Genomic DNA, 26812 nt, shown 5'->3' with positions numbered 1-26812 from the left:
CGCTCCATAATACAGTTTTTTCCGACAAAAGTGGGGGGGAAATGTCTGTGTGTCTTATGGAGCAATTAGGAAAAAAATCTAAAAATATAACAAACACACCCCCACCCTCCTGCCCCCCCCAGACATGCCAAATTAATTTACTACAACCCCCCAAGCTCTGCCTAAAGTCCCTGGTGGTCCAACGGGGGTTCAGGAGCGGTCCGGGAGCGATCTCCTGAACTTGGGCCGTCGGATGCCAGCAATTAAAATGGCGCCGACGGCCCTTTGCCCTTACTATGTCACTGGGGTCCAACAATGGCGGCGGTAGCCCCTGTGACATAGTAAGGGCAAAGAGCCGTCGGCGCCATTTTGATCACTGGCAGCAGACGGCCCTTTTCCCTTACTATGTCACAGGAGCTACTGCTGCCATTGGTCGACCCCAGTGACATAGTAAGGGCAAAGGGCCGTCAGCGCCATTTTCATTGCTGGCAGCCGACGGCCCAAGTCCAGAAGATTGCTCCCGGACTGCTCCTCGATCCCCGCTGGACCACCACAGACTTTTGGCAGGTCTTGAGGGGGTGGGGTGTTGTACTAAATTCATTTGGCTGATCTTGAGAAGGGGTCGTATTTAATTATTTTGGCAGGTCTTGGGGCGGCAGGAGGGTGGGGGGTTATATTTCATTATTTTGACAGGTCTTGGGGGGAGCAGGAGGATGGGGGTTGTATTTAATTAATTTCCCAGGTCTTGGGGGGGGGGGAGCAGGAGGGTAGGGGGTTATTTCATTTAAAGGGTTGGGATTGGGAGGGAAAAGAACCTGACTGCCACTGCAATGCGTGGCGGGGTACCGCTAGTATGGTATAAATATATGCAGGCATCATGTTGAGGTGAGCTTGGAAGTTCTTGGTAAATATGCATCTGAGGAAGTAGACTCTGTCCTCGAAAAATCAATAAACTGGTTAGTCTATAAAGGTGCCACCTGCCACGTCATTCTTGGTAAATATGTATATTCTAGAGGAAAGACGGGTCAAGGGAAGATATGATAGAGGTTTAAGTACCTCCTAGGTATTAATGACAGGGGAAAGGCAGCTCTTCAAGGGGATGAGGCTGAATGGGGACAGACTAAGAAGTAATTAAGTATTTCTTCCAGATTAGTGAATGCATGGAACAGCTTCCCAGTTCAATTGGTGGTCAAGGCCAGTATCTGAATTCAAGAAAGCATGAATCATATACAGGGAGAACTCCAAAGGAGTGACAGGAGTATAGAGCTGAGTAGATGTGTGGATGGGCAGACTGGATAGGCCATAAAGTTTTTTCTGCCATTACGGTTATCCATTTTTTGTTTTAATCAGGCAAGTGGTGCTCAAAGAATTAGGTCAGTTTCTGTATCTTTAGACCACATTTTTTGATCTCTGATTACATCTTTGATTATCTCTTTCTCCTTATATAGTACATAATATTCACTTAGTATGGATACTTCTATTAGTAATGCTGTTTTTTTCATGTTCTCTGTCTGATATCAAGCATTGTATGGCTGGAATGGGAATGATTTATGAAAAAAATGTATGCAAGAAAAACACACAGTAAGAAATTGGAAGTGGCGTTAGGGGTAGGAAAGGTTGGCCCCCTCCCCAATCAAAAAGACATGCCACTGCTGCTGCTGCTTGAGACATCAGGTCCATCAGCATAAAGTGAAAAGTTTGGCATCACTAACACATGATTAGGGCTTCTCTCCAAAATCAGTAGCCATGAGTTAAGGAAACTGCTGTCTAAAGTCAATGTGAGGCTCAATATTACTTTAAAAAAAAACCAAAACAAAAACTAGAGGTCTCTATTCGAGACTAGGAAAAACCTTTGCCCAGTAATTTCAGGATTACACCCCAAACACTGCCTAAAAAAGAGGTTTACTTTCTTATTCGCATGTCAAAAGCAATTGCAAGTTTAGTTGTCTCACTTCAGAGTCACCTTGTAACCTGGAAGCCAGGACCAGTTTCCTGTTGAGTGGACTGTAGAAGACAAAAGCGTTTAGACTTCAGGACCATAGTTGTTTGTTGTAACAGCAGCAAGTCAGAAATGGGCCAAAAAAAGACAAGCCAAGAATAAAATAAGATTTAACAAGTCTCCAGGTATCTAAAGCCAGAAATAATCAAGATTTCTCTTCTTTTATTAGGATGTGTTTTCTCTGAAATGCTAACCCCCCCCCCAAAAAAAAAAACAACCACTTCCTTCTCCAAATAAGGTTTCACTGTCTCAAAATCTTAAACAAGAAACCCTCAAAACCGACTAGAGTAATAAATTAACGCCAAAAAATGCACTACCCTGCCTTTCAGTACGTCTTAAAACAGTCGTCCTTCCAAATTGGACTCCTCGCGAACCTTCTCCCCGCCCTTCACCAGGACAATAAAAGTTGAACGTGTTCAAACGAGCCAAGAAAACTGCTACTTCCACCAACCCCTCCTTCCCCAACGTACCCCCAAACCGAGTTGGTCTTGGGGAGGGGGGGGAAGACTCCTCAGCCAGTTCCGAGCACGGGAGTGACAGAAAAAGAATGCAGATTAAGAAACAATTCAATAGCCACAAACAAGCATGATATAAACCCACTTCCAAATACATCCTCCAACCCTTTCCTCAGCTCAATCCCGCTCAAGCAACAGCCGCGAAACAAAACACAAGGCCGCGATCGAGCGTTCTCCCCTCACCGCCAACCTTGCCAGGGGCGGAGCTGGCGCTTAGTTTTCTCTATTTCTAAAGGTGTACAAAAACGACATGCAACGTAGACGTCGCTTGGCCCAATCCACTAACAGCCTAGGCGGCTCCTTTCAACCCTCTGTGGCCAAATCGCTGCTGGAAAGAGGCAGTGCCGCGGCGTAGGCGCGTGGAAGGTTTGAAAAAAAAAAAAAAAAAAAAAAAAACCAGGCACCCGCCGTAACCAATAGCAGGTCGGCGGGGAGCGTAGTCCTGGTCTCGCCAACCAATGGGAGCGGAGAATGGGTGAGGCCCAAGTTCAAACGCTCCGTGGCGCCATGGGCTGAAAACTAAACCGAGATGGAATCTCCCAGTCTGAGTTTGTTGCACTAGAGAAGAAGAAGCGCTTCTTTCAGTCTTCTAAACCGCTGCGCTGCATATAATTTGGTGGACAATTCACGGCCAACGAAAGTATAAACCCCTAAAATGCCCCGGAACGACCGACAGATCTGAAATTAGCGCTACTGGAACGGCGAGGGTATTTGTGCTTGGCTGTCCTCGGAGGCTATTGAAAGGATCTTTAGGCTGGACTTTATCCTGCCTGTAGCTGACTGGCTGGAGTTACATTGGTTAATCGCATTTGGCCTGATTTTACATTTTGTACATAGCGCCTGCGCCCTAAATTTATAGGGGAGAAGGAAATCCCACCAATTCTAAACACTCGGATTTAAAGTTTGCATGATTTCAAAATAACGAAAAAATAGCATTCTACCGGTAAGAATTTTTTCTCTTTTTTTTGTGAGCAAAAAAACTATTAAATCCTAAGGACAAGGCAGTTATTCTAGTTCGGTAAGTAAACAAATACAATGTTCACGTGCGAGAGGTGGCGGCGGGGCGTGTGTATAACGGATAGGATTATTATTTTAGAAAATAATGTGAAGGTGGGAGGGGGTGGAAAGGCCTGGTCTGTGTGTGTGTGTTTGAGGCCTGTACTGGGCGCTGCAGATGAAGCAGTTTATACCACTAATGCCAGCAGGCGTGGGGAAACACCGGAGCCCAGCCGCAGCTCTGGGACCCCCGGCTCCAGGAATCTTCCTACCCCTGCCAGCCCCATCCTCCCTTACGGCGGGAGATGAAACGAAGGCATTGGGTTTTCCGTGGGAGTGAGGGTTTTCTTCTTTTTCTCCTCCACGCCACCCCCCCCCCCCTTTAGCGAGTTTATTAGGAGTGGAAATTTGCAGAAATGTTTGGCGTGAGGCAACATTGAAAGGTCTGCGCGGATCGCGTGTGATGGGAAGCGGAGTGAGAGCGAGCAGCCAGCGAGGGAGGGGCTGCGGTGGCCGAGCTGCTACAAGAATCGGGGGAGGGGTGTTTAAGCAAACCGATTCCTGTCCCCCCAGAAAACAGTCCCCTGCAATGTGTAGGATTTGGAAGTGTGGGCTTAGCCGGCCTGCTGTTGACCAGTATCCGCAGGAACGTAAAAGTGAAATGGGTTTCCCTCAACTTTACTAGTGTGTTGCCTTCGTACACTGTAATCCCGTTCGGTTTGGGGGAAGTTTGGTGTGACGTTTACCTCTTCTGGGATGTGTGCTTGTAGCTCCTTGTCTGTGTCCATGTGTCTTATGCCTCGCCAGGTATAAGATGTGATTCTGGCTATCAGAAGGGTTTATGTTTAATAGGAAATTGTATCAGCTCGTCCTGGGCTAGTGGGTGGTTTCACTTGGAATGGGCGATCATTTTCTGTAGGGTGAGCTCCTCTGTTTTTAGGAAGGTTTTTTTCCTTTTATGATGCAGCTGTCGAGCGGTTCTAGTTTATGATTGGATAACTATCAAAATAGTGCAGATTTTTTTAGAAGCTATTCGCCATTTCCCCTTTCATTCCGAGTTTTGACAGCTGGTAGTTTGTTCGTTTCTTGTAGGTGGTGTTCATTGGATATTCCTAGGGAACGTTTAAGCATATTGGGAATCGGTCGCTATGAAATCCGTTTAATGCAATTGTCATCGACCAGGTAGCCGCCATTTGTGTACTCCAGTTCACAGCTGAATAGCACATTTTGAAAATAATGGGGAGTGGCAACATGCCTTTACTAGAAATGCTTCCTGCGGACTGGCACAGAGCAAACAAGTTGTAGTTTAGTCACGTGGACTCAGCTAGACGCCCTTTACATGAGCTGTGGATAATAAGAGTAAAGTGAATTCAGGCAGCTTCTCAAAAAGGATGTTGGTGTACATGTATTTTTTTTTATTAAGTTTGATTTGTTTTGTATGGGGATGGGCTTCTAGAGAATACATAATTATCCTTGACTAATTCCTTTAGCGAAGAATTAATTTGTGAGAGACATGCTGTCACGTGCACAATGCACTGAAAATGTCTCATTCTGGTGGTGGTGGTGGTCTTAACTCTAACGTATGAACACAAGGAAAATGTGACTTTATTTTCTAGGAGAGAAATTCATGGTGGGAGCAGATATATTACAAATGCACTTCTGGGCCAGAAATCTAAGTAAACAAATACAAAATGCATGTGTCATGGAGTTAACATAGTTATACCCATGCTTTTATGATGCAGTTATGAATAGAATATTTTGGATTGTAAAGCAGACAAATATCTGAAATGTCCGTTTATATAACTTGTACTGCTCTATTTTTAATTGCAAAGGGAGTTTTGTTAATTGTAAAAGAGTGGTGCTTTAGTGAAATATATTGGAAGGAAATGAGGCTTACAGATAATTTTAAATACCTGAAGACAATTTTTCTGCTAGGTTAAGAGAACCTAATTGTTTCTTTAAAGTCAAGTTCTTAAATCTTGTTTTAGTATAACTTATTCAACCTGAAAAATGCAGTGATTTACAGGATGTGAAAACTGGCTCAGAATGTACTTGTGTTAAACTGGGAAGGCAACCCCTAATAATCAAACCCAAACCAATAAAAATACAATTTGAGTTTTATTTTCTGCCTGTATACTTTCAAAACATGTCAGCTACTGGTATAAACTAGTAGCTATTGAATAATCCCAATGACTTCCGTCATAGATAACCAGTTTACGTTTTCTTAATGGCCTGATTTGAACCAGTTCCTGAAAGATCGTGCTTGTGTAAGCATCTTGCAGTTGCTCCATTTTATGAATGGAAAAATGGGGATCCTTGAAATATGCATGGATGCAACATTTTGCTGTATTGAATTTCTCACTAATGTTTTCTACCTTTGTTCCCGTTTAGAGTAACCTACAAGGGTAAAAATTTAAAAAGGAAAGCTGTGATTGTGTGGAACCACAGTGCAAAATTTGGTGGTCCTAATAACAGCGGAAAAACTGTTAGCAACGCACAAATTGTTTTGAAGTCCAGGCCAGAAATCTAATTTGAATTTTTGAATTCTAGTTGCAGTATCTCTTCTATAGAAGGTTTTTTTTGGGGTTTTTTTTTTTCTGCAGCACACTGAAGAATCAGCATGGAAAATACTTCTTACTTTATGAACCATTATGCACCTAGGGCTGTCTTTCTTGTGATTTGAATGAGAACCAGCCTGTTCAAAATTAGAGACAGTTAATTAGATGGCTCGGTATTCTGCTGAACAGGAATGTTTGAAAGTAAATTGGGTTTACATAAGTTCACAAAACAATTTTGAGGAAAGGAAAAAAGGCTACTTCCAATTCACAGATTTGCGCTTTCTTTTTGCTTGCACGGTACCCTTTTAAGTACAAAGTCTTTAACAAATGGTGGGTTGATGCTGCACATTCATGATAAGTTTCTCTTAACAACAAGAGATCATTCACATACTGCACAACTGGCCCATACATAACTTGATACGATTTTAAGTCTTTTGCCAGCTGTTCTCCAAGCAGAGTAGGTGAATGCTTAAATCCTTGAGGTAAACGAGTCCATGTATACTGTTGCTTTATTCCAATATAGGCATTTTCCCACGTGAAGGCAAAAGTTTTCTGACATTCCTCCGCTACAGGTACGGAGAAGAAGGCATCTTTGAGATCAATGACACTGTACCATTTGGATTTAGGAGAGACTTGAGCCAAGATTGAATACGGATTTGGCATGAGGGCTACCAGATCTGCTACTTGACTATTTACTTTTCTTAAATCTTGTACTGGTCGATAATCATTAGTTCCTGGTTTCTTTACGGGTAATAGAGGAGTATTCCAAGCAGATCGAATTCGTTGCAGAATGCCCAAATCAAATAATCTTTGCAGGTGTATTTGTATTCCTTGTCTGGCCATGTATGGAATGGGGTATTGAGTTTGATTGATGACCTGTGCATTTTCTTTCATTTCTATCCATATAGGGGTAGCGTCGGTAGCTAGTCCTGGGTTATTTTCAGACCACACTTGGGGTACACTGTCCATCAGTTGCCTTCGTTTTTCATTGAGAGGTGTGTCTTCTTCATACCGATGTTCGATGGTTTTCTCGATAACGGGAAGATGTAGCCTCCATTCTTCTTGAAGAGGGCAAATTAGAGAGACTGGATTATCAGCAAAGGAAGCTTTGATTTCACCATTTGATTCAAACTGTAAGTTGGCTCTTAGCTTGCAGAGAAGATCTCTACCAATTAATGGCACTGGACATCCTGGAACATAAAGAAATTGGTGGGACACTAATTGCCCTCCAACTCGAACTTGTCGCTTCTGAAGGATAGGAGCTGCTAATGGTTTTCCAGAGGCTCCTACTATGGAAATACTTTTTGATGTGGGCGTGGTTATTGCGGTTGTCATTACTGATCGCTGTGCTCCAGAGTCCCGTAATCCTTTAAACATTTTTGTTCCCACTTTTATCTCCACCAAGGGGTCAAGAGGAAGATTTTCCTTGTCTAGTCAGGAATCTCGTCCCATAATATCATTACTCTCCTCTCCAGATGTTTCATCCACTGCCATCTGCCACTCAGCTTCTTGCGATTTTGATGGTTTGTATCCTTCCTTCTTTTGTTGAGGGATCTCTGGGCAATCAGACTTCCAATGTCCTTGATTCGGAAGATAGAATCACGGGGGGGGGGGGCGGAGAATGGTGCTTCTGGTGGCAGCAGAATGGTCTAGGCAACCATCATTTGCAGATCTGTGAAATCTCTTATTGATCTCTCCCTTCCGGTTTCTGGCCCACAGGGTTCTGCTGCAGCAGGGGCCTGTTCTTCACAAAGATCAAACTTGATTTTGTCTGGTGGTATGGCCATTGAGAGGGCTCGCTTGTTGAAGCATGGATATTCTACTGCAGTGATTGCTATCTTGTTTCGAGCAGGAAGGCTTTCCACTTCCTTGGCTTATGTGCGGGTTTGGCGAGTGTTTGAGGCTTGGTGTGAAGATGAGGGGATGCTCCTTGTTTGGTTCAGACCCCGCTCATTTTGGAATTTTTGCAGGATGGATGGCATGAAAGATTGGCCCTTAACTCCTTGCAGGTACCGGTATCAGCTCTTGCCTGTTTCAGGGGTCAGGTTGAAGGGTGGACTCTTGTCTGCTCGACCAGGAGTGAAACATCTTCGTCCTTGCTTACGGTAACTGTTCTTGAAAAGTGTTCTGGTGGCAATTGTTTAGCACATAGAATATCCAGACTGCAGGCCTTGTCTGGAACCGTTTTTACAGGTGACACTGGGGATGCTACAGTCTCGTACTGTTCCTTTTTGCCAAAAGTGATCTCGGATTTTTACTTAAATCAGTCAGTTTCCCTGCCGTTTCTGGACAGGGAAAGAGACGTTGAGGAATATCACCTGTTGAGGCATATCTTGAGGTATTTGGAGGTTTCTGAACCTTTCAGAAAGATGGATCACCTGTTTCTCCTCCACGGTGAGGGTAAACGGGGTGACCCGGTGTTGTGGGCTATGATAGCCCACTGGATTAAGGAGGTAGTCATGGCCGAGTATGTGGATGCTGGGCAGCCGTTACCTTGTCAGATCAGGGCTCATTCCACTAGAGCTCAGGCAGTGTCATGGGCAGAGGTTAGATTGCTGTCTCCTGTCGACATTTGCCAAGCTGTGAAATGGTACATAAGAACATAAGAAAATGCCATACTGGGTCAGACCAAGGGTCCATCAATCCTAGCATCCTGTTTCCAACAGTGGCCAATCAAGGCCATAAGAACCTGGCAAGTACCCAAAAACTAAGTCTATTCCATGTTACCATTGCTAATGGCAGTGGCTATTCTCTAAGTGAACTTAATAGCAGGTAATGGACTTCTCCTCCAAGAACGTATCCAATCCTTTTTTAAACACAGCTATACTAACTGCACTGACCACATCCTCTGGTAACAAATTCCAGAGTTTAATTGTGCGTTGAGTAAAAAATAACTTTCTCCGATTAGTTTTAAATTGGCCCATGCTAACTTCATGGAGTGCCCCCTAGTCTTTCTACTATCCGAAAGAGTAAATAACAGATTCACATCTATCTGTTCTAGACCTCTCATGATTTTAAACACCTCTATCATATCCCCCCTCAGTCGTCTCTTCTCCAAGCTGAAAAGTCCTAACCTCTTTAGTCTTTCCTCATAGGGGAGTTGTTCCATTCCCCTTATCATTTTGGTAGCCCTTCTCTGTACCTTCTCCATCGCAATTATATCTTTTTTGAGATGCGGCGACCAGAATTGTACACAGTATTCAAGGTGCAGTCTCACCATGGAGCGATACAGAGGCATTATGACATTTTCCGTTTTATTCACCATTCCCTTTCTAATAATTCCCAACATTCTGTTTGCTTTTTTGACTGCCGCAGCACACTGAACCGACGATTTCAATGTGTTATCCACTATGACACCTAGATCTCTTTCTTGGGTTGTAGCACCTAATATGGAACCCAACATTGTGTAATTATAGCCTGGGTTATTTTTCCCTATATGCATCACCTTGCACTTATCCACATTAAATTTCATCTGCCATTTGGATGCCCAATTTTCCAGTCTCACAAGGTCTTCCTGCAATTTATCACAATCTGCTTGTGATTTAACTACTCTGAACAATTTTGTGTCATCTGCAAATTTGATTATCTCACTCGTATTTCTTTCCAGATCATTTATAAATATATTGAAAAGTAAGGGTCCCAATACAGATCCCTGAGGCACTCCACTGTCCACTCCCTTCCACTGTGAAAACTGTCCATTTAATCCTACTCTGTTTCCTGTCTTTTAGCCGGTTTGCAATCCATGAAAGGACATCGCCACCTATCCCATGACTTTTTACTTTTCCTAGAAGCCTCTCATGAGGAACTTTGTCAAACTCCTTCTGAAAATCCAAGTACACTACATCTACCGGTTCACCTTTATCCACATGTTTATTAACTCCTTAAAAAAGTGAAGCGGATTTGTGAGGCAAGACTTGCCCTGGGTAAAGCCATGCTGATTTTGTTCCATTAAACCATGTCTTTCTATATGTTCTGTGACTTTGATGTTTAGAACACTTTCCACTATTTTTCCTGGCACTGAAGTCAGGCTAACCGGTCTGTAGTTTCCCGGATCACCCCTGAAGCCCTTTCTAAATATTGGGGTTACATTTGCTATCCTCCAGCCATTAGCGCCTGGATGTGCAGGCCTGGGAGGACACAACCTTTGTGCTTGAGGTGTTGATAGGACCGCGGGCACCCTCCCACCCTGTTCGGGAGTAGCTTTGTTACATCCCACTGGTTTTGGATCTACCTGTCCGTATGCTAAGTGAGGAGAAATTACTACTTCAATAATAATTTCCTTTTCTTTAATTGGGTCAGGTGGATCCACCTTCCCACCTTTGGCTGTCTCATGGTTGTGCTGTTGTCCTCCCTGCGTGGCTGTGTATTCCACGGGTTTCTGGTCCTTAGGCTAGTGGTGTTACACTGTCTGAATTCAGTGTTTTCCTGTTAGCTAAGTGCTGGAATGGTCATCTGTTAATAATTAAGTTTTGTTAGTTTATCCACAGTTGGCTTTTGTAGAGAATACTGGCGGGCTGATGTCAGTGCAGGGGTGTATATACCGTGATGTCAGTGAAAAAGGGAATAAAATAGTAACGGGGGTGCCGTCCACCTGGCCAGAATGAACTAACAGTCAATGAAATGCTAAAACATTAGAGAAGGTACCAATCAGCAGCACAATATCAATGGGCGATTTCAATTACACAGTATTGACGGGTGAATGTTTAATTTGCTGTTTGTTAGCTTTTTCAATGATTACAATATACATTGAATTGAAAATGTATAGCATAATAAGAAATTAAATTTACACACATTCAAATAAGTAACATATGTTATTACCCCAACAATAAGACCTCAATATGGGTGGGAGATCCTACACAAGGAGACGACTTTTAAATGACACATACCATATAGTAAAGCGCTATCTCGAGGGACATTACTACAAACAGAGCGATTATTTCTGCTAAGAGGATACTATTCAATCACCGGCCTTAATTTCAGAATCAGTTACATCAACAGCTCTCTCATCTAGAAATTGTCTTAACTGAAAAGGGAAAAAAAAGTGTATATTTATTTATTTATTTAGCGGTTTTTATATACCGAGGTACAGCAGAGTTGCCTTCACTCCGGTTTACATTATAACAACTGTTACATTGAAATTTTGAGATTACAATAAACAGACTGAGAACTGACATATAAAATTAGTCTAAACAAAAACAGGATATACTGAAAACATTTGACAAAGATAATAAGAGATATCTATAGTTAGGAAGTAGGATAAATAGTCCAATCAGCAGACTGATAGTTATGAGATCAAAGAGTTTGAGCTGTCAGTAAGAGATTGGCTTAGAAGCCAGGATTTTAGGTCTTTTTTTAAAAGATTTAGGGTTTTCTTGACCAGCGAGGTACTGAGGTAGTGAGTTCCATAACCTTGGGCCGATGATGGAGATGGCTCTGTTTCTGGTGGAAGAGAGTTTGGCGTGCGGAAGAGATGGAATCACTAGTTGTAGTTTACTGGTTGTTCTTGTAGTGCGTAGTGAGTGGTGGATATGTATGACATCATCAAGAGCAGTGTAGTCTGTTTTGTAAATTGCTTTCTGCAGTATTGAAAGGACTTTGTATTCGATTCTTTTCTCAATTGTGAGCCATTGTAGTTGGTTGAGGACAGGAGTGATGTGTTCAGATTTTCTTTTTCCCGTCAAGACTCTGGCAGCGGCATTCTGAAGAAGTTGTAAAGGTCTTAGGGAATGACTTGGGTAGGCCAATCAGAAGAGAATTGCAGTAGTCCAAACAGGAGAATATTAGGGCTTGAAGGACTGTTTTGAAATCATGGGGGTGGAGCAGTGGTTTTAGGTGTTTGATTACCTGAAGTTTGTGGAATCCTTCTTTTCTTGTGGAGATGTGTTTTTTATAATTTAGATCATTATCCATCCAGATGCCTAAATCTTTAACATTGTCTTTAAGTTGGATGATGGATTTGTCAAATTGGAAGGGTGGAATAGTTTTAGAACTGGAGTTTTTTCTGGTGATGAGTATGCATTCAGTTTTGTTCATATTTAAACATAATTTAAGTTGGATTAATCTGTTTCTAATTGTGTCCAGGAGAGAGGCTGCTCTAGACATAGTATCTTCTAATGAGGAGGAAATTGGAATAAGAATTTGTATATCGTCGGCGTACATGTAATATGATATGCCAAGACTGGATAAAAAATGGCATAGAGGAGTAAGGTAAATGTTGAATAAGATGGGTGAAAGTGCCGATCCTTGTGGTACATCTGTTTCGAGGGGGATGGCGTTTGATAGTATGTTGTTGTAGGCGACTTTGAAATATCTATTTTTGAGGAAGGTTGAAAACCAGCTGAGAGTTTTTTCAGTGAGCCCGATGGATTCAAGACTAGAAATAAGCAAGTTGTGGTCCACAGTGTCGAATGCTGCAGAGAGGTCCAGAAGAATCAGTAAGTATCCTTTTTTGTTGTCAAGTCCTCTTAATATGGTATTGGAAAGGTTGAGTAAGAGGGTTTCAGTACTGAAGTTTTTTCTGAAACCAAATTGGGTGGGATAAAGTATTTTATTATCATCTAAATGATCGTTGAGTTGTCTTAGCACGGCTTTCTCTGTCAATTTGGCAAAGAAGGGTAGATTAGAAATTGGGCGGTAATTGTTTAGGTCATCTGGGTTGAGGTTTTTTTTCTTTAACAAAGGTGTGATTGTAGCGATTTTTAACATGGGAGGTAGTTCGCCTTCCTCTAGAGATTTGTTGATGATTGCTGCAATTGTTGGGGCTAGAGGATAAGCAATTTCCTTAAGGACTCTAGTGGGAATGGAGTCTTAAGACATGGCGAGCAGGGTTGATTTTTTAAATCATTTTTTCTGTTTCCGTTATGGATATAGGTCTGAAGTTGGGCCAAGGGGCGTTGCTATTTGTAGAAGTTATTATTTGGCAGCTTGAAGTGGAGTTGAAGGAGTCTGTTATTTTGGTGATTTTATCCTTAAAAAAGATAGCTAAGTCTTGGCTTAAGTTTTTTTGGTGACAGAAACGATGGAATTGCAATTATCTGTAATGAGGTTATTTACTATGTTGAACAAGGATTTCGATTTGTTTATGGAGTTTATAATTTTTTACCATAGTAGTCTCGTTTAGTATTGTGGATTGATTTTTTATATTCGGCTAGTTGTGTGCGGTATTTCTGTTGTATTGCAGGCAGCTTGTTTTTTTGCCATTCTTTCTCCGTTTTCCTGAGGGCTGTTTTCATATTTTTTAGAGATGTGTTATACCAAGGGTTTTGATTTTCTTTTTTGTTCTTCAGACGTTTGAATTTCTCTGGATTAATGATGTTGGCGGTATTTTTGGTGATGATAAACCAAGATTGGATAGCGTTGTTGATGTTTGATAAGTCAAGATTTGTTAGTTGATGTCCCAGCTCTTGAAGGAGGGAATTAGTTAGAAAAGGAGGACGGTATTTAAAGTATTTTTGTGTGTTATTATTATTTGAAGGGATGTTGTAGTTTAAATGAGACTTGCATAGTAGGAGATGATGATCTGACCAGGGGACTGAGGTGTGTGAAATGGAGGAGTCCGTGAAGAAACAGTTGGTGAAAATTAGGTCAAGAGTATGACCAGCTTTATGTGTGGGGTTGTTTACTTGAAGGGAGAAGTTTAAGCTTGAGAACATATCTAGTAGGGTTTCACAGCTTGGTGTACAGGGGTTGGCATCCGTATGGAGGTTGAGGTCGCCAAGGATGATGGAAGGTTTTTTTGTATTGATGTTTGTAATGAGGAATTCCAGGAGTGGAGAGATATTGCTGTCTAGTAGTTTGGGTGGACAATATATAAGGCAAACTTGTAGGAATTGAGAGTCGAACAGGGCTACTTCATATTGTTTTGGAGGTTATGTGGAATCATTTTCAATGAGGTGTTTTTTTGTAAGAAGTAGAAGTCCTCCTCCTCTTTTGTAATTGCGTGGTATTGAAAAGGTGTCATATTCGTTGTTGGCTATGTGATTCAGAAGTACTTGATCGGTGTTTTTAAGCCAGGATTCTGTTATGGCAAAGAAGTCAGGGTTTTTTTCTTGTAGTATGTCAGAGATTAACATGTGTTTTTTTTGATAAGGATTGAGCATTGATGAGGAGGAAGGTGAGATATAAGTTTTTGTTGTTTTTCAATAAGATGGATCTTATCTTAAAAAGATCTCTATATTTTACAATACATTTACAAGGAAATTTAATAAAGAGTTGTGTCCCCAGCTTCAATACTCTGGGTTTTAACTCTAAGAATTCTTTCCTCTTATATTGCGTTTCCTTGGCCAAGTCCGGAAAAATCTGTACTCTAAGGCCCATAAATGGTTCACGTTGACTCCGAAAGTAAGCTTTTAAAAACCTAATGTCTATCCGATTCCAGGAGAAAAGTTATAATCAAAGTAGCTGCTTGTAGTTCTTCCTCAGTTGATGTTTCTAGTATATTAGTCAAATTTAAATTTATTGGTGACAATTGTTGCATCTCTGTATTTCCTATTAATACTTTTTTCTTCACAGGTATATAGTATATTTTTGAAAGTGGAGGTAGAATTTCTTGTGCTATCTTTAAATTTTCTATAGCATATTTCTTCCACATTTCAGAAGGAGATATTGTCATTTTTTTTGGAAAGTTTATTAACATGAGATTTCTACTTTTTTGTATATTTTCCAAATTTTCTATTTTTCTTAAAAGGTATCTATTATCCTTCATTATATCTTGTTGTTGCTTTTTCATTTGTCCCATATCTGACTTTATAATATCTATTTCTTTTTTAGTTTCAGCATGTTTTTCCTTCATTTTCTTAACCTGGTTATTCATTTGGACCATTTTATTTGAAAAAGAATTTAATTGCACTGTTACATTTTTATTCACTGTCTCTATGGCCAACCAGATAAGTCTCAAGTGTAAAAAGTTCCGGTCTTACCAACGGTAATGAGCTGGATTATTTCTCCGAAAGAGATTCTGCTTCAATTTCTTTCCATTCTAGAATTGCTTCCAGTGAGTGAAGCTCTCCTCGCCGAATTTCTCTCCCTTCCAACTCTGCATTTCCCGGGGCATCCACACCAGTCGGGGTTCCCTCCGAGTATTGTGAAAGCCCCTCCCTGGTTCCATCCGGGGACTTCTCTGGGAGGACCAGGGTAGCTTTCCTGCTTAATGCCGGGTTGTCGGGTGCCGTCCTTTCAGCCGGGGATAGTGATGTTAGTGAGTCAAGGAGGCTGTCGGTTGCTCCTGCGTCTCCTCGAACAGCCTCCAGCGACTCTTCACGCAGCTCTTCAATCCCTCTGCGGACATGGGCGTCCATCGGCCCCCTTAGCGAACCTGGCGTTGAGGCTTCCATATTCAGCCTCTCGCGGGCTCTTCTCTTTCGTCCCAAATGTGGCATAACAAGTAATAGTCCGAGGTAAGGAGCAGAGAGTCGGTGGGCGTCCTGTCTCTAGCGCGCCATCTTGGATCACTGACGGGTGAATGTTACATCTCGACATTCTAGAGAAAATAAATTTCCTAGATGACATAAATGACTGCTTCATGGAGCAGCTAATACAAGAACAGAGAGGATAAACTATTTTAGACCTAGTCCTTAGTGGAACACAGGATTTGGTGCGAGAGGTAACAGTGTTGGAGCCATTCAAGCAATGATAACTGGCTTTTACTCACCGTCGGGAGTTTTAACCCCGGAGAGGCCTATTATGGAGGTAGATAAGGAGCAAATATCTCCTCCATCAGGCGAAGTGACTCTTAGTCCCGGGGCACCAACAGTACCAGTTCCCCCCCCTAAGTACTGGCAATACCATTGAACCTGGCTCTCTAGGCATTCGGAAGTCGTTAGTAGTGAGTCCAAATGAGGAGGCTCAAGGTATAAAGTCAGTACAAGAGAGTGTGCTCGAAGAAGCAGCTGGTACATCGCAAGAGGGAGAGCATAATGCCGGGGATAATTTAAAGAAACCCGATGGGAGATCTAAAGTTGCTGGAGAGGATTTTCTTTCCCCAGACTCCGGAAACTCTGACAGACAAGAATTTAATGTGAATTATGTTTTGTCCTCAACCCCTATTGTTAAATCTTCACCTCCTAAACAAGTCTCCCTAGAAATGCTATGGCAGGCAATAACAGCTTTACAGACAAATATCACAGATTTAAATGTGAATATTAAAGAGATGCAAAGTGTGATATTAAATATAAACCCTTTGGTCACTAGTAATAGTGCTACATTAGTAAGAGTTGAAGAAGAACTAAATACTGTAAAAAATGTACAGGCCAGTATTATTAAGGGTGAAAATATAATAGCTAAGAAAATGGAATCTTTGGAAAATGAAGTTCGGTATTGAAATCTTAGGATAATTAATTTTCCTAAATGTAAGCTAATGTCATCAAGAGAACAATTAAAAAAATATTTTTTGCATGTTCTTTCTATATCACCTGAAGATTTACCCTCAATCTCCAAAGTTTATTTCATAGGTCAGAGTAACCAAAATGGAAATATAAATTAAGAACGGCAGGAAATAACCCTAAATGTCACAGAATTGATTGATGTTAATGAAGTAACCCAGTGCTCTTCACTTAATGGAAAATATTACCGACGCTGCACATCCAACGATTTTTGAACAATGACCATCATAATAGGCTTCCTCGTTAGGGCTTTCGCCTATTCAACTCGGCCTTATGTTTAATCATAGGTCATAATTGTAGAAACATTTTTTAAGAGAATTTTTTCTTTGCAAATTAAAATTAATAAAGTCATTTGACTCTTTCAACCTCTAAGTGGTATTATTCCATATACGCAATCCATCATTGGAACAATTCAACTTATCTTAAGATGTTTCAATCTTTCAGTCAAAAACCATGACAGTGTTCACAGTGCTGACCCGACACGGAGCCGTGTTTCGGACTGCTATCACCATCTCCCAGTCCTTCTTCAAGGGTAATAATTCTGCGTCGAAAAAATTATTTAATTAAATTTACTGGTCAATCAAACATATTAAACCATGATTCTAGTGGACTATAATTATATCAGAGCTAGCCGTATCTCAGAAAAGTACTTACAAATTTGTCGAACTTATTCAAAAATGGCGCTGGGTTACTTCATTAACATTGGTTACTCCCAATACTTTTCTATAACAACATTAAGTCCTACTCTAGTGACAGAATTGATTGAGACATCTCTTAGTGCCGAAGTAGAGAAAAGGGGTACCCTTGTGGTAAAATTTTCTCGGTCCGAGGACAGAGATAAAATCCTTAAATCTTATATGTTAAATAGGACCTCTCTCTACTTGGGCCAGAAGATCTGGATTTATCCAGACATAGCCAAAACGTTTGGGATTCGAACGATAATAAGGTTTCCTTGTAAATGTGTAATGTGGGTGAAGGATAAAAAATATATATATTATGATCCTTCTGATTTGGGAAAATTCTTAGAAGAGCAGAGGGCCTGGGAAGATGAGGATAGAAATCCAAGCCAGCAATAACTGTTTGGTATGGAAATATAGTCTGACAAACTTCTGTTATTATATAATTGTATAATTTCCTTTAGAATTGTTGCTCATTAGTACCTCCCCAATATTGTTTTGTAACTGGAAAGGGGTGAATTGATTATTGAATAGGTTATTGTGATGTGGAATACTAGTAGAATTATGCTAACCCTTTTCCTCAAAAATAATTTCATTGTATGAGTATTATAAGATATGTTTTGATTTTATTTTTGTGAATTAAAATCATAAATAAAGAATTAAAAAAAAAAAAAAAAGAAAATATGTTAATCTTCTGCTCAGTGTGCAGCAGCAGCCAAGAAAGCAAATAGAATGCTAGGGATTATTAGGAAAGGAATGGTGTGACATCATCTTGAGTATTGTTTAGTTTTGGACACCACATCTCAAGAAAGATATAGCTAAACTAGAAAAAGTACAGAGAAGGGTGACCAAGATGATAAAGGGGATGGAACAATTCCCCTATGAAAGGCTAAAGATGTTAGGATTCTTCAGCCTGAAGAAGAGAAGGCTGAGGGGTGATATGATAGAGGTCTATAAAGTGAGTGGAATAGCACAAGGAAATGTTAATCAGTTTACTCTTTCGAAAAGTACAAAGACTAGGAGACACACAATGAAGATACTGGGTAATACATTTAAAACTAATAAGAGAATATTTTTTTACTCCACACATAATTAAGCTTTGGAATTCGTTGCCAGAGGATGTGGTGAAAGCTATTTGTATAACTGCATTTAAAAAAGGTTTGGACAAGCTCCTGGAGGAAAAATCCATTAATTAAGGTAGAGTTGCAAATATCCACTGTTATTCTTGGGGTAAGCAGCTTGGAATCTATCTACCCCTTGGGATTTTGCCAGGTTCTTGTGACCTGGCCTGAACATTGATGGAAACAGGATACTGGGCTTGATGGTCTGACCCAGTATGGCAAGCCTTGTTTTTTTATGTTTTAAGTTGTGAATATGGCCCCATTACATTTGCCTTTTTAACTTTTTAATTTATTGTACTTTTCTAGGAGTTGCTACTATGTCGTCAGAGAAGAAACTACTGCAGATTAAAGATGCCTTTGACTTGGCCCAGAAACCACATCAAAACCATGCAAAGCTGGTGTCTGCCTTAAAGTCTACATACAACAAGGTAAACTGAATAGGCAGGATTCATAAAACACAAGATTAAGGTATAGGAAAGATTTTTTTCCCCTTTGACACAGGATAGTCTGCCTAAATCTTCTGCTTTTGTCACAGTTCAGCATTTTATTTTTCTTTCTACCTTTGACAAAAGGGGATTTGATGAATGGTACCTGACAAGTAATCAAAATGTAGCTGTGATATATTTGTAACAGTGTAGATCAGAATACCTAGGCAGACTGGATTGGTCTATTGGATTTGCTGATCTGAACATCGGGACTAGAATAAAGCCTTCCAACGCGCTTTAGAAAATTTACTCCAAATCCATACTTGTGAAGCATAAGATAAACATGTTCATTCAACCCTGTTGAATGCTTTCTCTGCATCCAATAAAATTAATAAGGCTTCAACCTCTTCATCTTTCTCTTTTTTTCAAATTGTAATTTTATTGAAAATAGCAATAGAATATATTACGTAAAAATTATGAACAGGGTTGAATGGGAGGGGGCAAGATGGCGGCATGAGCCAGATGTGTTTATTATTCTCCATTTCCACTTGCTTTTTTTCTTCTAAAGATGCCACGTAAGCGTAAAGGGAAAGTTGAATCTACCCCCCCCCCCCCCCCCCCCCCCCAGACACCTCCCTTCCCTCTGGACAGCAGTTAATTACGAACTTCGCTTCTGCATCTGTTACAAGTAAGGGGGTACCTGTCCCCACTGCGATAACTGATGAGGGAGCACCGGAATTGGTTGGGGAGTCCCCCGGATCTTTGGTTCCTGTGAACGCCGACTTTCCATGTCAGACCGCAGTGCTGATGCTGCTCTTGTGACTGCAGGGGGCAGGGCAGAGTGGAATTCTGCCGCTGGTACCTTTGCTCTCCCCATCAGTCGACGTTTCGGTTACTTCTGATACCGCTGTTTCAACACATTGTGTCAAGCAATTAGTCTTCCCCCTAGGTAACAAGCATAACCGATACAAATAAGACACCGAGGTATAATACCTTGACCTTAAGCATAAGATGCAGGGGTATGCTAAAAAAAAAAAAAAAAAAAAATTTGAGTTGATTATCAGAAGAGACAGAATCTAGAATGGACTCTATGGGTGGGCTGATCCTCCCGTTAACCATAGATTCCATATTTTATAAAACTAGAAATATGATTTTTAATGGCTGTCAACTTGGACAGAAGGTAAACTTTGTCTAGTTTTTGCCGGATATCGGCCATGGTTGGGGGGACCAAATCAGTTCCATTTCTTGGCCAAAGCACACTGGGCTGAGAGCATAATCTGATGGAACAAAGCCCTCTTATGTACGTCCATGTCCAGGGGCCAATTCAATAAAACAGATTCAGGAGGAAGACTTGTAGGATTATCCAGCAACTTATGAGCAAAAGCAAAAACTGCAGCCTAGAATCCCTGTATCCAAGGGCACAGCCACCACACATGAAAAAAGGACCCCCCCGCCACCACATCCATTCCAACAAAGGTCAGTCTGGTCGGGAAAAACTTTATGAAGGCGCACTGGGGTGATGTACCACCGTAACAAAATTTTATAACTATTTTCCTGTAGAGACGCAGAAATGGAACTGCATTTCGTGCCCAATAAATTTGGTCCCAAACATCATCTGATAACTCCTGCCCTAAATCTTGTTCCCAGGCCGCAGGAAAGATCTGTTTCCAACAAGGGTCTTGATTAAGGAATCTAAAGAGACGAGAGATCATCCCTGTCATGTAGCCTGCTTGGTCGCAGCAATGCTCAAACTGAGTTTTCCAAATGGATAAATTTGACCCACCTCCCCCCTCCCACCCTTTTTGAAACACAAAATGCCTTACCTGAAGAAAACAAGATTTCCCCCTGCCCTAACCCAAATTTTGTCTTGTAATTCCTGGAAAGTAACTTAACCCATAGCCCCCGAAAAAGGGTTCAAATCGAGTGAGCTCCTTAGACACCCAGTACCGAAAATGAGAGACTGTCCGGCTGGGAAAGAGGAATTGTAATTTTAAAGTAGAATTGAAAAAATATCTGCGGGCACCCACCATCTTAATCTTTCATTGTTGCCAAACCTTCAATGTAGCGCTAATCGTTAGAGGCATGCACTACAAAGATGACTAAGAAAAGCGTGGCTGCCAAACCAAAGTCCATAGAGGAATCCTCCCCCCAATAGCCCACTCCAACCATACCCACTGCTTACTAGCTTTTTCCCTATGCCAGTCCCTGATAACGCGAAGCTGCGCTGCTGCAAAATACCAATTTATGTTGGGTACTCCCCAGTCCGCTCTGCAACTTATGTTGATATATAACCTTACAGGCTATACTCTGAGGTTTGCGTTTCCAAATAAAAGCAAAAATTTGACGTTGCCAACCCTTCAGCAAAATGGTAGGAATATGACTAGAGATAAATTGAAAGAATTAACCTAACTGTGGCAGTATGTTCATTTTGGTAGAAGCTATTCTTCCCAACCAAGTTAATACAGGGCCAGACCAAAGATGTAAATCGTGAAATATGTTCTCTGTACGTACCCGGATCAGTCCAGACAGTGGGTTATGTCCCCCTTCCAGCAGGTGGAGTCGGAGCAAAAACTGTAAGGACGGCCCCAATAGGTTGGAGCGCCCTCTGCGTCCCTTCAGTATTACCCTGACTCCAGCAGATGAAAGGTGGCACCTGCGGTTCTCCAGTATATTTGGATAGGCTTTGTGTCCTTTTCCTTCACTTTCTTCATTGTTTTTGTACTTCCTGTATGGATCAACTTCAATACATTTTTTTTTTTTATCTTTCTTTACTCCCATCTCTGAGCTTGCAGACAGAACTTGTCAGGGACAATTTTCAATTGTTTCCTCTCTCTGCATTTGGGGTAAGTTTCTGTACTTTTTCTTTCAGCATTAAGTTAGCTGTCCCTGGGTGCACATTGGAGGCTCCAACCTCTCTCTCCCCCCCCCCCCCCCCCCCACCCCCCCAGCAGCCCGCCCTGAGACAGAGAAGCGCCATTCCTCTGTGTCCTGTATTGCTGCTGCTGACAGCATCCAGGAGAGTGTTTGCTCAGTCTCTCTCTCCCATGCTGCGTCAGACGCGATGTTCCGCCTGCGGGGAGTCCGGGTCCCGGCTCTCCCGGGAGGGCTCCTCGAGGCAAGGGGGACGTTTGTTTTCGCACGCTTCTGTGCGCCCGCCTGCTGGGATGTCAGCCCCGTTCCCGTCTGAAGAGGGAACAGCGGCCATCTTGGATTCAGAGCTGCCTGCTTCTCTACCTCCCGATCTGACTGACGACTCTGGATTTTCGCCTCCCCCTCCCCCCCCCCTCACCAATTCTGACTCTGGCGGTCCCACCCGATGCTAATTTACCATCTGGGCAGCTGAATGTGGGCCCTCCCGTGGCCGCCCCCCCCCCCCCCCCCCCCCCCGGGACCTTTTTCTATGGAGTTTATTTTGCTCATTCATAATGCTTACTTAGCTCAGCTCTCTCAGGATGCAGCAGCTCTCCCCCCACCCCCCCAAAATCCCCAGGCTTTGAAGGGAGCGGGGATTCTCCAGACCTCACCCAGGTACACTCCAGGGGCAGGGGCCACTCAATTACCGGGAACTGGGACCACACAACTGCCAGGAATTTCTCAGGCACCCTCTAGGGGTACGTGTGGTCTCCCAACTGACCAACCCAGACCCCCTCCCTCCTCAGAATCCTGACTTGGACCTAGAGGATCCCTCTCCGCAACTGGATGGGGATGACCCCCTGCGTTTTACGGCTATTTCAGAGGGACGAATTGGACCCGCTCATCCCCCAAGTCCTGGACGAATTTAGATATTGAGGATTCGCAAGAACCTGCAGTGCCCAGTACGACCGGGAGGAAGGGGGACCCTGTTCTGGAGGGTCTCTGTCCACCGGCGAAAACTTTTCCTTTTCATCCCAGGCTTCTTCAATTGTTGTCGAGAGTGGGATGTTCCTGATGGTTCTCTCGGGGTCGGCAGAGCAATGGACAAGCTTTATCCACTTCCAGAAGAATCTTTGGATTTCCTCAAGGTACCCAGCGTTGATGCATCTGTGCCCGCGGTCACAAAGAGGACAACTATTCCGGTCACTGGTGGTACCGCGCTAAAAGACATCCAGGATCGTAAATTTGAAGTGTATTTGAAGAGAATCTTTGAAGTTTCTGCTCTTGGGGTCCGAGTGGTGGTCTGCAGCTCCCTCAAGCAACGAGCAGGACTCCGTTGGATGCAGCAATTGTTAGGGACTCAAGAACTTCCCCCTGGTGAAGCATTGCAAGCGGACCGCCTGGAGGCGGTAATTGCATATGGGGAGGATGCTCTGTATGATCTCCTCAAAGTCCTGGCCAGGTCCATGGTCTCCGCTGTATTGGCCAGATGCCTTCTTTGGTTCCGTAATTAGTCGGCGGATTCTTCCTCCAAAGCTCGGCTAGGTTCCTTGCCCTTCAAGGGCAAATTGCTCTTTGGAGAAGAATTGGAACAGCTCATCCAGTCCCTTGAAGAGAATAAAGTGCATAAGTTGCCCGAAGATTGACCTCTGAGTTACAGGACCTTCGGCTCAACACGCACCTGCTTCAGGGGCCAGCGTCTCTTTCATCAGTCCAGATCAGTTCCTCAGAGACCAGCCTCCTCTCGATCACAGTCCTGGTCCCATTCTTTTCGTGGCCGAAGACAATCCAGGGATAACGCCGCCCAAGGGGCTTCCAAGTCCACACAAGTATTGCTAGCCCACTCTTCAATTCCCAAGATAGGGGGATGGCTGGCCCTCTTCTACGAGGAGTGGGTCAAGATCACCTCAGACCAGTGGGTCACGGGGGCTGTGGGTTTCGCTGGTCAGGATTTTTTTCTTTTCAATTGTAACCACATGTAACCATTACCTGCTATTAAGTTCACTTAGAGAATAGTCACTGCCATTAGCAATGGTAACATGGAATAGACTTAGTTTTTGGGTACTTGCCAGGTTCTTATGGCCTGGATTGGCCACTGTTGGAAACAGGATGCTGGGCTTGATGGACCCTTGGTCTGACCCAGTATGGCATTTTCTTATGTTCTTAAGATTAATATTGCAACTCCTGCTTTCCTTGTGGATCCAGAACCAAACGTAACCTCTCCCATCCACCATTTCTGTAATTTGTGTGCTCCATGGCATTCAAATGGGTCTCCGATAGTAGTGCTATGTCTGCAGACAATTCATTTTTTATTTATTTATTTATTTTATTTAACATTTTTCTATACCGAACTTCATGGCAAGCTTCATATCAGGCCGGTTTACATCAAACTTGGGGGTTAACTTAACAAAAAAGCAATTCAAAAAAGCAATTCATTCAATACGGAAAGAATCTTAGATCTTTTAATGGGCGACGTGATCCCACAGATATTCCAAGAAACAATCTTAACTCCAGATTTAACCATAACCCTGTTTAGGCAGAGTAAATTCCCAGATAAACAAGAACAGCCACAGGTGCTCTCCTAGCTGGGGCCCCCATGAAAAACATGGATGATCTGTCCCAATATTCATCAAAAGCACTATGTGTAGCATCACTTAAAAAAAAAAAGTGAATTATTCCCTAATCTTCCCTTTCCCACCTCCCTGCAAACCCCAAACACTACAACTAACAATTTCCGAGAAGAAATCACCTAATGTACACAAATTTTCCCATTCCCCCTAACCAGCCCATATGTGCAGCCATTTTTAGTGTACTTGGTAAAGTAAAAGAGAAAAAGGAAAAATATAAACTGTATATGTGAGCCATATTAATAAAGCATAGCAATGAAATGAAGTCCCTGACCAATCTTGAACAGGAAGTGGCTCTCCAAACTTGTAAAGTAGAGTCTTTGGTACAGAACCGGACAATGTACCTTATAATAAAATCAAGGAGCAGTGTTCATGGAAGCCATATGAATTGGTTCTTTCTCCAGCCTTTCAAAGAACTTCTTTGCTTCACCAGGTAAGGAGATCCATTTTACACCATCTGGAAGATCTGTTTTCCCCTCTGGCTGGATACAATAATGAATATTTCACTCCCATCATGTAATTTGGTGCATGAGAGTCCGAATTCCTGATGTTGAGCCACCAAACATGTAGAAGTCTTGAAAAATGAGAACATTGCTGTTGTCATGTCAGCGTTTTACTGGACCTCAATCATAGGATTTCCACTTTATAGGTGAAATTAAGTTTTGCGATCACCACTCGCAGTCGATCTGCCCGACTCCCTCTGCACACTTAAACAGTGGGCCTGCTCGATACACAGTGGGCCGCGGAGGCCTGAGATCTCCAATTCTCTGGTCAACCATGATTCCAGGAAAGCTAATAGGTCCACATAACTGACAGATACAGAAATGCCGAGAAAATGCAAATTATTGCGACAATCTATCTTCAAGATCTTCGAGCTGCTCCTCATGCATGCAGTAATGACTTAAGCTCTGCAGTTTCCGCCGACACTGACTGAATAGTGTCCTGGCTGTTAGAGACCTGTTCCACTTCTTGGAAGTGGATGTCATAAGCTTGCATACTTTTTGCTACTTCGTCCAGCTTCTGACCGATTTTCTTGAATTTGGGCTCGAGCGCCTCGACCACTGCTACCTTAAGTTTGCCCATCATGGCTAGGGAAGCAGAAGCTCGTTCCGGGGTCCGCCAGCACTCCACCATCTTGGCCTCGCTAGGCCTGCTCTTCTTTTTCCTTTTCTCTCTCCTTCCTGCCCTCATTACCAAAATCCACAAGTGTCAGCGAAACCACGGAGATCGTATCGCCTTCTTTTTGAGACTTCTGATCGAGACTAGTCGGGGATGGAGGCTGATTCGGGAGGTCAGAGATCGGAGCAAAGCAGATCACATACCGTTCCGCTCACTGTACCACGTGATGTGCAATTTTTTAAAAATCAAATGCCATATAATGCAGGGATCAGTCAAACATTCTAGAATATATTGTGGTTAGGCTGAAGAAGACTGCATAAAGAATGTGAAAAGCATTTCCTTGATGCGTGATCTTGATTTAAAAAAAATGCAATTCAGCATCTCTGCATAAGATTGAAGAAATATATATCTACTAGGGATGTGAATCGTTTTAGGACGATTAAAATTATCGTCCGATAATTTTAATATCGTCTTAAACCGTTATGGAACACAATACAATAGAGATTCTAACGATTTATCGTTATAAATCGTTAGAATCGTGAGCCGGCACATTAAAACCCCCTAAAACCCACCCCCGACCCTTTAAATTAAATCCCCCACCCTCCCGAACCCCCCCCAAATGACTTAAAAAACCTGCGGGTCCAGCGGCGGTCCGGAACGGCAGCGGTCCGGAACGGGCTCCTGCTCCTGAATCTTGTTGTCTTCAGCCGGCGCCATTTTCCAAAATGGCGCCGAAAAATGGCGGCGGCCATAGACTAACACGATTGGACGGCAGGAGGTCCTTCCGGACCCCCGCTGGACTTTTGGCAAGTCTCGTGGGGGTCAGGAGGCCCCCCACAAGCTGGCCAAAAGTTCCTGGAGGTCCAGCGGGGGTCAGGGAGCGATTTCCCGCCGCGAATCGTTTTCGTACGGAAAATGGCGCCGGCAGGAGATCGACTGCAGGAGGTCGTTCAGCGAGGCGCCGGAACCCTCGCTGAACGACCTCCTGCAGTCGATCTCCTGCCGGCGCCATTTTCCGTACGAAAACGATTCGCGGCGGGAAATCGCTCCCTGACCCCCGCTGGACCTCCAGGAACTTTTGGCCAGCTTGTGGGGGGCCTCCTGACCCCCACGAGACTTGCCAAAAGTCCAGCGGGGGTCCGGAAGGACCTCCTGCCGTCCAATCGTGTTCGTCTATGGCCGCCGCCATTTTTCTGCGCCATTTTGGAAAATGGCGCCGGCTGAAGACAACAAGATTCAGGAGCAGGAGCCCGTTCCGGACCGCTGCCGTTCCGGACCGCCGCTGGACCCGCAGGTTTTTTAAGTCATTTGGGGGGGGTTCGGGAGGGTGGGGGATTTAATTTAAAGGGTCGGGAGTGGGTTTTAGGGGGTTTTAATGTGCCGGTTTTGCGATTTTTCACGATATTTTACCCCCCCAAACGGCAACAATACGATTCCCTCCCCCTCCCAGCCGAAATCTATCGTTAAGACGATCGAGGACACGATTCACATCCCTAATATCTACTCATTTCCTGGGAAAATTACACAAGTTTTTTTTTTTGTTTTCTTTTTTTTTAGAGAATTC

General features: G+C 42.9%; 1 protein-coding gene across 2 annotated transcripts in view; it reads left to right on the top strand.

Annotated features, from left to right (window-relative positions):
* Positions 1 to 2910: 2910 nt before the first annotated feature.
* NCAPG (non-SMC condensin I complex subunit G) overlaps positions 2911 to 26812 on the top strand; it is a 455902-nt gene continuing 432000 nt past the window's right edge. Inside the window, exons 1-2 of one of the 2 annotated variants that reach the window (XM_029590425.1) lie at positions 2911 to 3436; positions 18531 to 18652. In XM_029590425.1, coding sequence (XP_029446285.1) covers positions 18542 to 18652 — 111 coding nt within the window. In that variant the 5' untranslated portion in view covers positions 2911 to 3436; positions 18531 to 18541. The remainder of the gene's footprint in view (positions 3437 to 18530; positions 18653 to 26812) is intronic. The other variant, XM_029590416.1, reaches the window with a different exon arrangement.

This window comes from Rhinatrema bivittatum, chromosome 1 (assembly GCF_901001135.1).
Source record: "Rhinatrema bivittatum chromosome 1, aRhiBiv1.1, whole genome shotgun sequence".
NCBI lineage: Eukaryota > Metazoa > Chordata > Amphibia > Gymnophiona > Rhinatrematidae > Rhinatrema > Rhinatrema bivittatum.
The sequence above is the reverse complement of the archived record's forward strand: the minus strand, read 5'-3'. Positions and strand labels throughout refer to the sequence as shown.